At 46.7% G+C, this 15,683-nt stretch overlaps 1 protein-coding gene across 2 annotated transcripts; it reads left to right on the top strand.

The window, feature by feature from the left end:
* The first annotated feature begins 10,845 nt into the window (after positions 1-10,845).
* LOC127295378 (heterogeneous nuclear ribonucleoprotein 1) lies at positions 10,846-15,241 on the top strand. 2 transcript variants are annotated; one of them, XM_051325320.2, is made up of 4 exons: positions 10,846-11,037; positions 11,314-11,560; positions 11,695-12,873; positions 14,633-15,241. In XM_051325320.2, exons 2-3 carry the CDS (start codon positions 11,339-11,341, stop codon positions 12,862-12,864), a joined length of 1,392 nt encoding a protein of 463 aa, XP_051181280.1. In that variant the 5' UTR covers positions 10,846-11,037; positions 11,314-11,338; the 3' UTR covers positions 12,865-12,873; positions 14,633-15,241. The 2 variants fall into 2 exon arrangements, with proteins under 2 accessions (XP_051181280.1, XP_051181281.1); XM_051325321.2 differs by having other exon boundaries at positions 10,846-11,152.
* Positions 15,242-15,683: the final 442 nt, after the last annotated feature.

Here is a 15,683-nt window from a genome sequence, read left to right as displayed (position 1 = left end):
TGCCAGCCAAGATTCTCATTCAACATCAACATGGTAGGACTCGGGCGCCACCCGGGTAAGGACAGAGATGAGGGCAGCTGCTCTCATAGCGAGGACAAGGAGGAAGCCGTTCCACGCGATCGGCCCCGACAATTCCAAAAAGTTCCGGTTACAATCAAGATGAAGGCCGATTCCAGCAATCGGCCCGTATTATCCTTACCACACGTTCTCCCTGTATTTAGTGTCGATCTAACAGGTGCGGAAAGCTAGGGTATGGGTTTACATCGGCTTGTGAGCTCGAGGAAATCGGCATTGGTCATGTCTGCAGAGCCGATGTTCAGGTATAGTTCTGTGGATAACTGCAGAGCCGATATCTGCAGTAACCTGACAGATTCGGCTCGGGGGGCACATAATCAGATAGACAGATGCTATGAACATGTGCGATACATGGGCAATAAAACATGAACATGGGCAATAAAATATTAGGGGCCAATAGGAAAATCGGCCAGTAGTAGACATGAACATGGGCAATAAAATATTAGGGGCCGATAGGAAAATCGGCCAGTAAAAAAAAATGTAACAAGTACAGCCGATGCAGAGACATCGACTTCAGACGGTAAAGAGCCGACGCACAGTCATCGACTCTAGAGGTACAAGTTCAGCAAAACATTTGACAGTTTTATACAGAAAGGCTCTACTGAAGAAACGCGCTGAGGGCGTGAAGGGCGTCAGCACGGATGCGATCCACCTCGGCAATCTCAGCCTCGTCGTCCTCGTCTTTGCCCGTCACTAGCTGACTGCTCAGGGTACGAATTTCAGCCAGATCGGTCTTCAGATCGGCTGTGAGGCCCTTTGCTTCCTCTTGAGAGCGGGCAATAAGGGCTTCCTTGTCTTGGATAAGCTGCTTGGTCACCCTGACCCTCTCTTCAAGGTTCTCCAGTTCCTTACGCAGGGTCCCGAGTTCGGCACTGTTGGCAGAAGTGTCAGTTTTGGCGTCTAAAGCAGCCTTCTTCTCGTTGAGCCGTTGACACTTGTCTGCAATATCGGCTCTCAATGGAAGCTGGGTGTGGCGAAGATTAATCCTTTGGCGAGCCGACTGCACCCTTGACTTGAAGACCGACAGAGTCACGGCTGGCCAAAGCTTCACTTGCAGTGTCATAGGGAGATGGGGCTGGATATCTTCGAGGATGCCTTTGACTTCCTCGGAATTTTCAACCAGGGTCTCAATTGAGGAAGAGAGCAAATCCTTGAGACGATGGAGTGGACCATGGACCGTGCTAGGACTGGGCTCTTCACTTGCCTTGGAAGTAGTTGGTTCGATGGATTCAGGATCGAACGTCAGCAAGCTTGAGAGATCACAACCCTGACAAGATGAACAAAAGTGGTGTTAGTATGCAACGAAGAAAGTGATAGAGCCAAGGAAGTGGGGTGTACCTCTCCCAAGGTAGGAAGAGCATCCGATGTTGTGATAAACGGCTTTTCCATGGACTTGGCTAGGTTAGCCACTTGGTCAGCCACGATCGTCGAGGTGGCTAGGTCTAGCGTGGCGGACGGCATCAGTACCTCCTCGACGTCTCCGCTAGAGGTATCATTGGTCTGCAAAAGGAAGTAATTAGCCGATCCAAGTGGCAATGGGTTAGCATGAAATATAAACCAGGGAGATAATTACATTTGAGACCTCCTGGCTTGATGGAGAAGCTCGTGGGTCTTTGCGAGCCCTTTTGACGCATCGACGCTTCACGTGTGACCCTGATTTGATCGGGGCTTGGGGAGCAGGAGGCTCGGGAATCGACCTTTTCTTAGAAGCCGGCGCTGGCGAGGCCGTCTGGTTCTGTGTGGTGGACCTCTCGGAGTTGCCCGAGCTCGAATCCCTCTGGCTGGACTCTGCATCCCCGCTGGAGTTCTCTTCGGTGGAAGTCTGTAGAAAGAAGTACAAGCATGTTGCAAAAGACTGGGAAAGCAGATAAATGTGGACAGGGCACAAGTCAACTTACGTGCAAGCTTTCTTGGGCAGGAGCTTTGCGCTTAAGGGTCTTTCTGGCAGCCACCTTCCTCACTGCCGTCCTCGCCTGAGTTGAGGCTCGGGGGGCAACTGGCCCCGAAGATGCTTTACTCTTGGGAGCCGATTTCGGTGAAATCGGCTGACTCTGCATTATGACTTTCTTCAGGGGAGGCGAGCTCTGGCAGAAGAGAACCACTGGGGCCGGAGGAAGGAATTCGAAGGGGGAGCCATCGGCTTGCGTGGGATCTGGGCCATCTTGTTGCTGCCAGGAGATGGAGTCAGGTTACAGACAATCACCATAAGCCATTGCAAGAAATTTATAGGTAATGGTACCTGGTCTGCAGGAACGTCATACTCGGCATCAAGTTGTCTCAGCAGCGGTCCTAGAGCTCTTGTGAAGGCATGGGTCTTCCACATGGACCACCAAGTCTCGAAACCATCGGTAGTGAAGGTGAAACGGAGGTTGTGGGGAATTGGAATGGCCAGAGCATCAAAGAAGGTATAGCACCTTTGGCCAGTGAGGATGTCAGGCAGTTCAGCTCTGCTTGCTGTCAGGTGGTGTAGGAAGAAGTGTGGAGGCACCTGCCCGAGACCAAGCTGTCGGGCTACTACTACCGGTTGGTAAGACTCATAACCAGGCTTGATGATCCGGTTTGAGGTACTCATGCCAACTGGGAGAAAGCAAGGACGAATCATGATAGAGTACAAATGCCGGGTGCTAGCGTCATCGGCAAAGTTATCCAATCGGAAGGAGACTGGGTTCTCAAAGTTCTCCGATTCAGTATAAGGAAAGAACAGGGGGTTGTCCAAACCTTGGAAGAAAATCTTGAACCACCCTGCTGCTTCCTTAGGGATCACTCTTGCACAGGAGACCATACAAAGCTTGGCCATAGCTGGTGCATCGGATCTCCTTTCCATTGGCATCTGGGAAGGTGCAGTGGCCAAAGGTGGGAAGTCCGGGATCTGGTTCTCAAAGTACAGCTGAGCCCATAATCGAATAAACCACCAGGGGCCTCCAGTTTTAACTGTCTTTTGAGAGAACAGTTTGACAGACATCAGTTGAAGAGATCGATAGACCTCTCCAAGAAACAGTTTGCCGAGGCCAAGTTGGGTGCCTTTGGCAAGTTCATAGGCCAGGGAAAGGTAATTCTTGGTAGGGGCGAGTGATGGGCCACAGAATATGAAGTGCTCCAACCAGAAGTTCAGGAAGGCTGTGTGTTCTCTCTCTGTCACAGGGCCCTTGGTTTTCATATAACGGTTGAGGTAGGCACCCCAGCTGGTACATTCTTTTTTAGAGGAAAGGGTGAAAGGAACTTTCGGCAGCTTGAATGCAGAAGGGCTTGGGGATGCAATGTCTAGGCCTGTGATCATGGCCACATCCAAAGCAGAGTTGGTGTCATAGGGCCATGGCCAAACATGAAGCGATTCATGCATCGGACAAGTAGCCGATGGTTTTCAGAATATTTTCATTCTTTTCAAGGGGAGACAATGATAATGACAAGGCATCGGCTATCCCTATGGCTTCCCAGGTGGCATAGTGGGTTTTGGATACTCTATTGTACCATGCCACCCAACCCTCAGGAGGATTAGGCCAGGCTCGCAGGCAGTCGGCCCAGGAAGACAGATCTAAGTTCTGGTTCACGAAGGGGATTCTGTTAGCCTCGCATGAAATTAAGAGAGAGGAACTCTCGGAAGAACGGGGACCGAGGCACATAGAATTTGCGAGAGAAGGATGTGGCAGTAGGATGTCTGAAACCTAAGATTAATAACGGAACAGAACATTAATTCAGGTGTTTGCTATTAATCCTAACGTTGATTCGAATGGCGAGAGGAGGTTAAAGATTACCTTCAGACCGGAGACCATGGCGTTGGTATTGGATGATTCCGCCATTGGAGGCGCTGTAGAGTTGGGGCGGCGCGGTCGAGATCTGGGATGCGGGTGGCCGTAAGTTGGAACTGCTCAGGCGGCGATTGGGGATCTGAGTTTGCTTTCTCAGAAGGAGGTCGCAGGTTACCGTTTGGAGGGGCAGCTGGGTCGGCCTTACTCGTGTTTTTATGGTAGAGACCGATGCGATGCCATCGGCTCTTTTGGGAGATCGTTTGACTTTGACTATCGGCAAAAAGTTGATTGGAAATACTTCTTCATTAATAAAAGGAGGGTTTTTTACAATGAAGAGCCGATTGCTCAAGAAAGGGGGAACAAAAGAAGAGCCGATTGCTCGAAGTACTACTGATCCTACTCTACTAATCCTCGCTGCCCTCGTCGTCGGCATCGTAGCCGCCGCCGGTGCTGCTTCCGGAGAACTCCTCGTCGCTGCTGCCCCAGCCCTCGGCCGGAGCTTCTTCCTCCTCGTCATCATCATCATCTTCACTGTCCGCCCAAGCGCGGAAGCGCTTCGCTGGCGGGTACCCAGCGGAGGAGGAGGAGTCGTCTTCCTCCTCTTCTTCCTGTTCCTCCTCTTCTTCCTCGTCTGCCTCTTCCTCCTCCTTATCGGAGGAAGTGGGGTTCCCCCAGGAGTGGAGGTCATCCTCGCTCTTGCTCTCCAGTTCCCCTTCAATGAGGAACTGGAGGTCGCCCTCCCCATCAGTCAGGGGCAGGTCGCCATCTGATCCGACGAGGGCTTCTGGTGGGCCATCTGGCACGAAGTCGAAGTCCCACTCTGGCTCTGACATCGGCTCGCTCGAGGAAGAAGATTGGAAAGAGAGGCCGGAGGAGACGGAGGAAGAAGAAGACATTGCTACAGGGAGAGAGGGTTTTTCGGTGCCGATAGCTAAAACAGAGGAGGGGGATGAAGAGGCGAATCGGTCGGCACAGTTAAATAAGGGGGAGCCTAGTGGAGATTTAATGCCATTGCAGTTTCCGAGGAAATGATGCTAAAGCTATCAAATCTAGCAGAGAAGTTGAGAAGGCAGGGCATCATGATGAAGAATACTGTGACGGTTCTGCCACGACATGACCCGACGAAGAAAAAGCAGAGTGATTTTGGAATTATCAATTCCAAAACCAGGGGGGCATGTGTTATCACCAGAATTTGACCGAGTCAGAGGTGGGCCGCGATCAAGATGGGCTTGAAGAATATACATGGAAGGAATACATGAATCGGCCTTATATGCAAAGTTTGGGCTAGTTCGCCCGTGTATCTGTAATATAGTAGGATACGTATCGATTAGATAGAGTTTGGCTCGTGCCCGGTTGGGATTATTCCCACGTTAGAAAGACTACGGACTATAAATATGTATCTAGGGTTTATGAAATAAACAACAATCACGTTCACCACAAACCAATCTAGGCGCATCGCCAACTCCCTTGTCTCGAGGGTTTCTTCCGGGTAGGCATCATGCTGCCTAGATCGCATCTTGCGATCTAGGCAGTATACGTTTATTCGCTGTTCATGCGTTGCTCGTACTGAAGCCTTTTTGATGGCGAGCAACGTAGTTATCTTAGACGTGTTAGGGTTAGCATTGTTCATCGTATCATATGCTGTCGTCATGCAACCCTGAGACGTCTAGCCGCCCTTACACCTATCTTAGGTGTAAGGGCGGCACCCCGCTTGATCATTATTTAGTAGATCCGATCCGTTATGATTGCTCCTTGTTCTCCAAGGATTAGTTTAATATCTGCATAGTTAGGCCTTACAAACGGGTTGAAGGATCCAGTGGCGCGTAGGGTGTAGTTTGCTAGCCCTAGACAGGATGTTCCGGGGATCAACCTCGTGTTGGTTTTTAGGCCTTGTCTAGGGTCGGTTTACGATCACCGTGCGTGGCCGCCAGGCTCAATCACGAGTAGGATGTTCCGATTATGTGGTGAAAACCCTAAATCGTAGTAGGTCGTTTTAGCTTTATTTTGATCAAGCAGGACCACCATATATTCGTACACCTCGTACGGATCATGGGTGGATCGGCTCTTTGAGCCGATTCACAGGACAACCTGAGAGCCGATCGAGGCTCGTATTTAATGTTTACATGTATGCCATACAGGAAACTAAGCGAGGCACATCCATCACCTTCCTGACCAGGTATAGGTCAGGTGGCACGCCCTTGCACCAGCATCGGACGTGCGTGCCGAGTCTTTGCGGGCCGTCGCTCGGAGGGACCAGGGCCAGCCGCAGTCCTGGGAGCCTCCCGGCTCTACTGTGTTGCCCGTCGCTGCTCGCCGGTGGGTTTCTGACCGCAACAAGCATCAACCATACCTCAAGTTCTTGGCTGCTAGGGAAAACAAGCCAATCATTTAGTGAGGCTGAAGGGTTCACTTCAGGTTCAACAGGAGCTCCCTCAGCACGTCCATATAGTTCATTTGCATATGGTGTTTCACTTATATCAAGGAACTGCACACATAACAAGAAAGAACAAAAAACATGATAATATTCCTAACTGAAGCAGTAATAACATAACAAATGATACCATGGAAATGTAGGTTACTTTCTTACCGGTCTCCTACCAAAAACCTTGGTGTTGTGAAGAAACAACTTAGAAAGGTCACATTGAACCGCAAAATCAAAATCACTGCATTTGACATGACATACTCTTGGCAGTCTATGACATGACTGCTGGGAGGAAACTGAAGATGGTCCAAATAGATGATCTACAAAAATAAAATAAAGTGAAAACAAGCAATAATATGTGAGCAACCAAATTGTGCTTGTAGAGTTAAGTGCAGCAAGTGAAACAACTTGTCGGAAATGAAAACATACACCAAGAGCAGCAAATGGGCCAGAGATCCAGAACTTGGGATTCCCTTTCTTAAGAGAAGGAGGCTTCAACCTTTTTTTCTGCATCTTCTTAATCTCTTCCATAAACTTCTTCAGGATGTAATCATCCCAGGAATATTCATGGGTTCTAGATGGATGAAGCATGCTACCTAAGTAGTCCATACCAACATGATTGCTGCTCTTCGGATCAACAATAGTAGCCATACAAAGGAGGTCCCAGGACCTAACTATAGTATCCTCATCAGTATCTTCACAACCTTTCAGGACCTTGATGGTGGTAGGAATATCACGTCTAGGATTAGAACCCCTGTAAACATATCGAAGAGCACTTTGTTCAAACTTTTTGAGTTCAACAACTAGGGTTTGCCCTAAGCGTATCCCAAACACCTTGGTAATCATATCTCTTGTGAAAACAATCCGCTTCTTCCCTACTCTAAACTCATGGAGAGACGGGGTGATATGTTGCGCAACATAGTCTATGAGCTCATTCCGTATGTTGAATGGTGCAACATTTAGTAGTGATCTAAAGGTACTCTTCTGCTCAATAACACCTCTTTTCTCAGGTTTCAGCTCATCTTCAATAACACGCAAACGCTTCGCAACAAAACGGTCTTTCGAAGTCCACTTAGTGATTCTCTGCACTAGGCATAGGTTGCTTCCCAACTTTTTCGGCAACCTGAAAAACAAAAAGATGAACAAAAATAAGTGGTGTAGCAAAAACGAATGAAGCAAACAAATGGAATAATGTAGCAAACGCATACACTTAACAATGATGCACTTGGACAGATCTAACAGAAAGAAACATGTATTTAAGCAGAAAAGTTTGCTACAAACTACCATAAACAAGCTCAATTGCTACAGTTGGATCTAGGAGCACACTATAAATGCTACATATCAAAAATAACTAACAACACATGAACATCTTCTGGTAGAATAAAAGGAACATCTGCTAGTACAGCCTGGTATTTCAGTGAAAATACTCACATCCATCGTAGCAGAGTAGAAGTTTCTTCCTTCCTTGCCTCCCAATAGATCAGTGGCGTCTTCTACCTCTAATACTATGACAAAAATGCTAGAAAATATTGGATTCCATTAGTGAGGGTGGGGGGGGGGGGGGAGATGCTTCAGATCAAGATGGAAATCCATAGGCAGAGAACTAAAAAAAGAGGGAGACGAGATGAGAGGGGAAGCTACTCACCCGAAGAGATCGGCAACGAAGAAGAACCCGCCACGGATGAGGAGATCGGCGACGAGGTACCTACATAGCTAGGGTTTCAGAAGGGAGCGGATGGTGGGGAACGACGACTAGGGTTTAAGAAGGGAGCTCCCGGGGGATGGCTGTTCCATGAGAGGAGCACAAACCTCTACTATGAAGCTTGGCGGCACCGTTCTCCGGTGGGGGAAGGGAAGTCGTCATCGTCGGTGGTGGAATCTCCCAGCGCCGCTCACTTCCTCCGCAACCTCGCGCGAGAGCGTGATTAAGGCGTTGCGGCGCGGCGCAGTAATGCGGTCGGGATGCGATGATGTCGGACGCGACGCGGTTGGACGCAACGCCGACGTGGCAGCCTGTGAACGGTTTGATCCAAAACGACCGAACGACCGTCGAGTGGGAGGATCAGAGCGCCGTTCCCCCCGGGGAACACCAGCGTTTTCCAAATCTTAATGGCGGTCATACCAGGAGTACAATTTGTTGTTCACATTGTAGCGTGCCTTATATACCAGGAGTAGTATATCAATGAGCCTAGTGCTATCTAGATCTCATGCAGAAACTTTTCCGTAGATCAAAAGCTCTTTATACAGGGAGAACATAAACTTCTCAAAGAAGCTGGTTAGAAAGCATACACATGAGCAGACATGAGCGTTCCTTTTTACCCTTCCATTGGAAATAGGTAAGGCCAAGCCAAGTATAAAATTCACACATTACTTCCTGGCGCTATACGCTATGCATCAAGAGTTTTTATTTTGACAGATCAGGTCAAACTTGTTTAGGAGAGTTACCTTTTTTTTTTGCTTTCAAATTTACCATCAGAAAGTGTAAGAGGTCAATAATTCTGCATTTTTTTCCAAAATATTATAATTTTTTAGTACGTATTAGATTTATCAGTTCGCCGGTTTTCTCAACCTGGTTAAACCAGGTTTGAAATTTTGTCACTACGGTTGAACCCAGAACCCTGCCATGTATAGGCCGAAGACATGCTACTAGCAGTAGGCACGGCTGTATCATTAACCTCCACATGGTTGATGGTGTCTTTGCCCCTGTGAAATACCCACGGTGCCCATAGGTTTCCATACAACGTTACGGCTCCTACATGCGTGCATAAAAAAACAAAAAATCCGCTGTAGAAAAGATATGAAGCGGCACGTATCAGACGAATCAGTCTAATCAAATTAGCTGGCAACGTTGGGTTTTGAAAATCTACCGCAAAAGGCGCCCAAAATTTGAAAAATTAAAATCAGCTCCATATGCCATACGAATGTACATTCTCTATAAGTTCACTCGTGACATATGGATTAACAGTTGTCAAAATATTTCAGGGGATCTAAGTGAATTACATTCTTGCAAAAAATAAATATTTGCCAGTAGTGCCATGCATAAAGAGAAAAAAAATGTGTGGTTCTCCTGATTACTGACGGAACCGACAAAACTGTGCAGCTAGTGTCATCAAATCAAGCGTCGGTGGACCACCGCGGCGTGCGAGAAAGCACGAAATAAAACGTAAACGTTTTAACAAAATCGTGCGGACGGGAGGGCGAGATGACGTGGGCCGTGGCGTAGAAGGCAAGCCACGTACCACGAAAAGAGCTCAAGTTGTTAGAGAAAAGCCAAAATTATAACAATTCTAGTAGTTAAATTATGTGATAGTATATTTCTTGGCAATGAAAAGAAAATCATATGCAATTCGAGGCTAAGGTTAGACCTAAAAATAATAAATAAGAAAATGTAAAATTATTTGAGCCATAAAGAAATGTCCATCAATACATGCATACAAACGTTCACTAGGATTGATTTCTAAAAGAAAATACTACTGTACATGATCTGCCTGTATCAAAGGAAAGATCTCGGTGGAGTAAATGTGCATAATTCACAAGCGTTACATATGCAAGGAAAAAAAAGAGAGGGAACGGTGGCAGAAAACGGGGCATAAAAAGCTACAGGGACATCTGGACGTGGCTTGCCTGTGCCGGCTGTGTGCGACCATCCGTGCGGCCAAGACGTCTGCAAGCCATCGAACGGCTGTGCGCCTGTGCCTCCCGTACCATCCGCTAGTTCCCTTTCTCTTCTCTCAAAAAATATAGAAATACAGCTCCAATATCAATTCTCTTCCGTGATATTCTCACAGCCCAAAACTAAAAAGAGAAAACTAAAGCAAATTAATCTCATCGCCTGGAAACACATGGAACAAAATACCGTATACAGCTCGCATCAACATCTATTTTTCCTTTTCTTTTGCCAAAGCAGGGCAAAGCGGGCGAATTGCTCCTTCTCCAATTGAAGAACGTCTCCCAACACTGATTGACTCTTCAAGGACTAGTCATGGCGAATCACATGGACGAGGAAGTTCAACTCTAACTCCGGCCGGCCCATTGTCCTGCTTCCATCGCCGCCGTCTGGTGAGACCACACCGGCCACCACCAGCCATGATGCTCAAGGGGACACAATTGCTGGGAATGGGCTGGAGCCGGGAGGTGCTGGGAATGGGCTGGAGCCGGGAGGAACTGAGGCGCGGCTCGTCCAGGTCGAGGTTCCACAGCCTGACCGTGAGGTGGACGAGTGGAGCGGCGAGATTTGTCGGACGGGGAGGAGTGCTGGAGAGTGGGAGTACGGCTAGAGATCTCGCCGGACGGCTGACCTTCAACTGCTTCAGTTCTGGTTCCAGGCTTCGTCCAGCTCTCATTCAAAAATAGACACGGGAACTGTGGAAAGATAAGATACAGAAGGAGAGAGAGTAGTGCACGTACACGACAAGAATACATACGGAGTTATGTTTCCGCTGGTTTCTATTACAAATAGCCTAAATTTGCCGGTTGGGAGGCACAACCGTTCGATGGCTTCGACGCATCAAGTCGCACCGATCGTCGCATGGAGCGGACACAGGCAAGCCCCGTCCGGGACATCTATATATAAACAGCTCGCAGGACATAAAAAAAGAGACAGAGAGAATAGCAAAAGGAAAATAAATAATAAAAAGGAAGGAGAGAGATAGAATAGAGAGGGACACACAACAAGAAAGGAAGGAGAGGAAGAAGAGGAGGAGGTGGTGGTGCCGTGGTATGGCCTTTGAGGTTGCCATGCCTCCCCCAAGATCCTAGGCAAGCCTGCGTCGCGACCCTTCCTCGGATCAACTGGTGCGCCCTGCCTCTGAATTCACCGCCCTCTCCCCGCCCCGCCGCGCCAAATTCTGCTCCATTCTGGTGCCCAATTGCTGCGGTTTCGATCGGTTCTTCGAGCCGGGCATTCTTGGTGCGTTGTCGTTCGTGTCTAGATCTGCCGCCCGGATCGCCGGCGCGCTAAAGATCGGATCTTGCCGCCGCCGGCGCTCCTTTTCTTGATCCGATGGCTGCTGATTCGATCGGCCGGCATAAGATCTGATGCGATAGCTTCTGTCTTTGTGTTCCTTGCAGGGTGGAAGTAGGAGGCTAGACGGACATGGAGGCGGACGCCGGGAAGCTGTTCATCGGTGGCATCTCGTGGGACACCAACGAGGACCGCCTCAGGGAGTACTTTGAGAAGTATGGAGAGGTGGTGGAGGCCGTCATCATGCGCGACCGGGCAACTGGCCGTGCCCGGGGCTTCGGCTTCATCGTGTTCTCCGACGCAGCAGTCGCAGAGCGTGTCATAATGGAGAAGCATATGATCGATGGCCGCATGGTAAGCGCTCGGTGTTTGGTTGCCTACTTGCGTTATGTTCTTGATGTGCTAGATCCATGCTTTTATATTGCTTTGTAGCTTTTTAGTAATTATTGTCATTTTGGAACATTCACAATGTTTGGATCGTTTGTCAGGTGGAGGCCAAGAAAGCTGTTCCGAGGGACGATCAGCAAGCTCTTAGCAAGAGTGGTGGCAGTGCTCACGGATCACCAGGGCCTAGTCGCACCAAGAAGATATTCGTCGGGGGTCTTGCATCCACCGTCACAGAGTCAGACTTCAGGACATATTTTGAGTCGTTTGGCTCGATCACTGATGTTGTCGTGATGTATGATCACAACACGCAGCGTCCTAGAGGATTTGGGTTCATAACATATGATTCTGAAGACGCTGTGGACAAGGCATTGTTCAAGACGTTCCATGAACTCAATGGTAAGATGGTTGAGGTAAAGAGGGCTGTTCCTAAGGAGCTATCTCCGGGACCTAGCATGCGCTCGCCTGCTGGTGGAATCAACTATGTAATGAACAGAACCAATAGCTTTCTTAATGGGTATACCCAAGGTTACAATCCGAGCCCGGTAGGTGGCTATGGAGTGAGGATGGATGCTAGGTTTGGGCTTCTATCGGGTGGCCGTAGTAGCTATCCTTCTTTTGGTGGTGGTTATGGAGTTGGTATGAATTTTGACCCAGGGATGAACCCGGGCATTGGTGGTAGCTCGAACTTCAACAATAGTGTCCAGTATGGACGGCAGATCAATCCATACTACAGTGGTAATTCGGGTAGATACAATAGCAACATTAGCTATGGTGGAGTCGGTGAGAATTCTGGGTCAGTGTTTAACTCGCTGGCTCGTAATCTATGGGGTAACTCAGGTCTCAATTACTCTTCAAACTCCGCAAATTCTAGTTCATTCATGTCATCTGCAAATGGGGGCCTTGGCGGAATTGGGAACAACAATGTGAACTGGGGAACCCCTCCTGTGCTTTCTCAAGGTGGTAACGCTGGCTCAGGCTACGGCAGTGGGAACTTTGGTTATGGATCCAGTGAAAACAACTTCAATCTGAGTCCCAGTGCTTATGGAAGGAACGCTGGATCAGGTGGCGTCAATGCTTCCCTCAACCAATCAAGCAATGGATATGGGAGGAACTTTGGAGATTCTTCAGCAGGTGGTGGTGCCTCCATCTATGGTGACACAACCTGGAGATCTGGATCTGAGCTTGATGGAACCAGTCCATTTGGATATGGGCTTGGGAATGCAGCTTCAGATGTTACAGCAAAGAGCTCAGCAGGTTACATGGGGCATTAACAGATAGAGGTTAGATCATTTCTTCCTTGTGTTATCTTTCTTTTTTCATTTTATGTATTCAATGTTTAAATACTAGTTCATCTACATCAGATAAGCACCGTTAAAGTTCGAAGCTGTCTGCTGAACTATTCAGCTAAAGTTCTAGCTTCTGAAAGTCGAAGTATATACTTTAGTCAATATACAAAGTCCATTTTTTTGAAGATCCACTATGATAATGAAAAAGATTTCTACACATCCGACCAAATCGATAAAAACTATTCGAATCTGATAAATCTGTCGTACTAATGTTTAGACGATGTAGCTTCAGATATGAATCATTTTCTGTGTTGAAGCACTCGCACTGTGCGGCGTCAATCCTAATGTTCAAGTTTCATATTCAAAATATAGTCAGTATGAAACATACTAGTTCTGGCTTTGGTTCGCCCAGGATAATGCACAAATGTAATTGTGACGTTTTGATGTCCATGGAACTAGACAAGCATCGATCATTTAAACCTAGCAGCACCATGATAAAGAAGGTATTGACATCATGAACTAAAATGATGTTAGCATCCAAGGAAAATGTTTGAGTGGCTATGTACTTCATGTTCCAACCCTTACATTAAAATGATTCTAATGGTTCCTGCTGATTGATATTGCAAATTGTTATGAAATAGACACATTAATTTGATTCGATGTGATGTAGTATGATAAGGTTGCAGTTTCAACGAGAATGAAATCCAGTATCGCGCCTTGTTACCCTTTGTGCTACTGTAAACTGGTATACCGGCTGGTCCTATACACGTGATTCCTATTTTCCACATTCAAACATTTTTCATTCATGAACTGAACTAGCACCGCTTTTTTTTTATCTGCATTCAAATATTGCCCATCCAAGAACTGCGGACATGATGAAAGAATAGATGCACCTAACTGGCCATGCTGAAAGAATAGATTCACCTCATTTTTACTTTAACATAATTAGCCCAGTAATATATCCATCAAATATTGGTTCTCCATGAACAGCAGCCTTCATGGAATAAATTGATGCACTTCATGTTCACCAAAACAGAATAAGCCCAGCAATAGGTCCATCAAGGTGTATTAATACATGAATATGTATGTGGCAGCTCCAGTATACACTTGACATCAAAATTATGTATTGCTTTTTTCTAATTGCGTGATCTTTTGCTCCTTGCCCATCATCTCCAACTTAAAACTGAATATCCGACACCAAAGCTAGTAGATCTTAGGGCTATGGAACCAAGCTTAAGGTATCGCTTGGATGGTACTTCCGAATATATTGCCTCCTTCATGGGCTGGTACTTCGTCCAAGCTAGCCTTCACGTACTTATTTTGGTTACAATACGGAATATATTAGAATGCACTAATCTGAATTCAACACTTAATACCTGCGCCATCAGTCACCATGGCATCATGTCTTGTCAATCCTTTTTGGCTTGCTATACCATTCAAGTATTAAATGACGTAGATGTTATATGCTGGACAGCTTTGGAACTGCTCATGGAAGTTGCATTTGCATTTGGACAGTTCAAGTGAGCTGTTTCCCTTAGAACATGAACTGTTAATGCTTAGTTCACTTGATGATGTAAGGCCAAGCATTATACTCACGGTGCATTTGTAGAAACCAATATTGTATTATCTGGATGATGTTTAACACTGCTGAGATCTAAAAGACACCGATGCACCAACTTGTTTGTGGTCTTTATCTTGCTTCAGCTATTGTACATTGTTAATCACACTAACTTATTTGCTTTGCTTTGTGCAGGAATGACGCCGCCTAGGAATCTTTTTCACAAACAGCAATTTATATTAGGTTGAGGAGAGAACCGCAGGTGCATAAGGTGCAAATTTTGAACTTCACATGATTTAAAGGCGTGGGTTAGTTAATAGAGCTAACCAGGGAGTTGGTCGAAGAGATCAGATATATTATCATCGGAGGGCCTTTAAGCGTATTTGTCTATGTAAGGTTTGGGATTGTGGATTCGGATTTCTACAGCGAGTTTAGGTTTTGGCGACCCTGGTTTTTTTTTCTTGTTGAGATGTGAAGTAAGATTGCGGGATATATAAGTCTGAAGAGTGTTCAGTTGTACGGCGGCGCTGCCCCCCAATATAGACCCACCCCCTTTTGGGTTTTTGTTCGTATAGTAGAAACTGCTGTAGTGTTCTTGGAACTTGTGTGTTAGCTCTTGTTATCAGGATGATAAATTTCCCCCCTTTTTTTGCCTTTTTTTTCTTACCGTACTTAAGTGTATGTACCAGAGGTCTGGTCTGTGTTTTTCCTAGAGCAACTTTTGAGGGATGCCCCTCCTGGGTCCAGAGGAATAATAATGCTACAATATATATATTCTAATTCATTTTGTGGCTTTTTTTCTAAGGCTATGTTTTGTGCCGTGGTGGAACATCTGTACATTCTGATTCTCTCTGCAATTTGCATATGTGCATGCTTCTTTTTCTGCATCATCTCCTCTCTTCTGGATCTGTCTGTCTAGTGTGTGGTGTTAGGTTCTTTAGGTTCATCTGCCTTCCTTGCATAAATTCCATCCATAGTAGTATCTCTTGTTGTTTACTTCTTTTTTTCTGCTTTATCACATGTGATTGCTAATTTGAGTGCAACACCTCTTCGAGGGATGGCACAATCTTTGGAGATTCAGTTATCTTGTTGAAATTAGCGCAAGATGATATCACAAACATCAACTTCACAATGGGACATTTGAGAAATTGGGTAAACTACTTGGGATAAACTTGAACATCCACTTATTCTTTTGTTTGCACTCAAATTATTCCTGCAATTAAGCAGAGCCAACGGCACGCCGAGA

The sequence above is a fragment of the Lolium perenne genome, chromosome 4, assembly GCF_019359855.2.
Source record: "Lolium perenne isolate Kyuss_39 chromosome 4, Kyuss_2.0, whole genome shotgun sequence".
Lineage (NCBI taxonomy): Eukaryota > Viridiplantae > Streptophyta > Magnoliopsida > Poales > Poaceae > Lolium > Lolium perenne.
The sequence above is the reverse complement of the archived record's forward strand: the minus strand, read 5'-3'. Positions and strand labels throughout refer to the sequence as shown.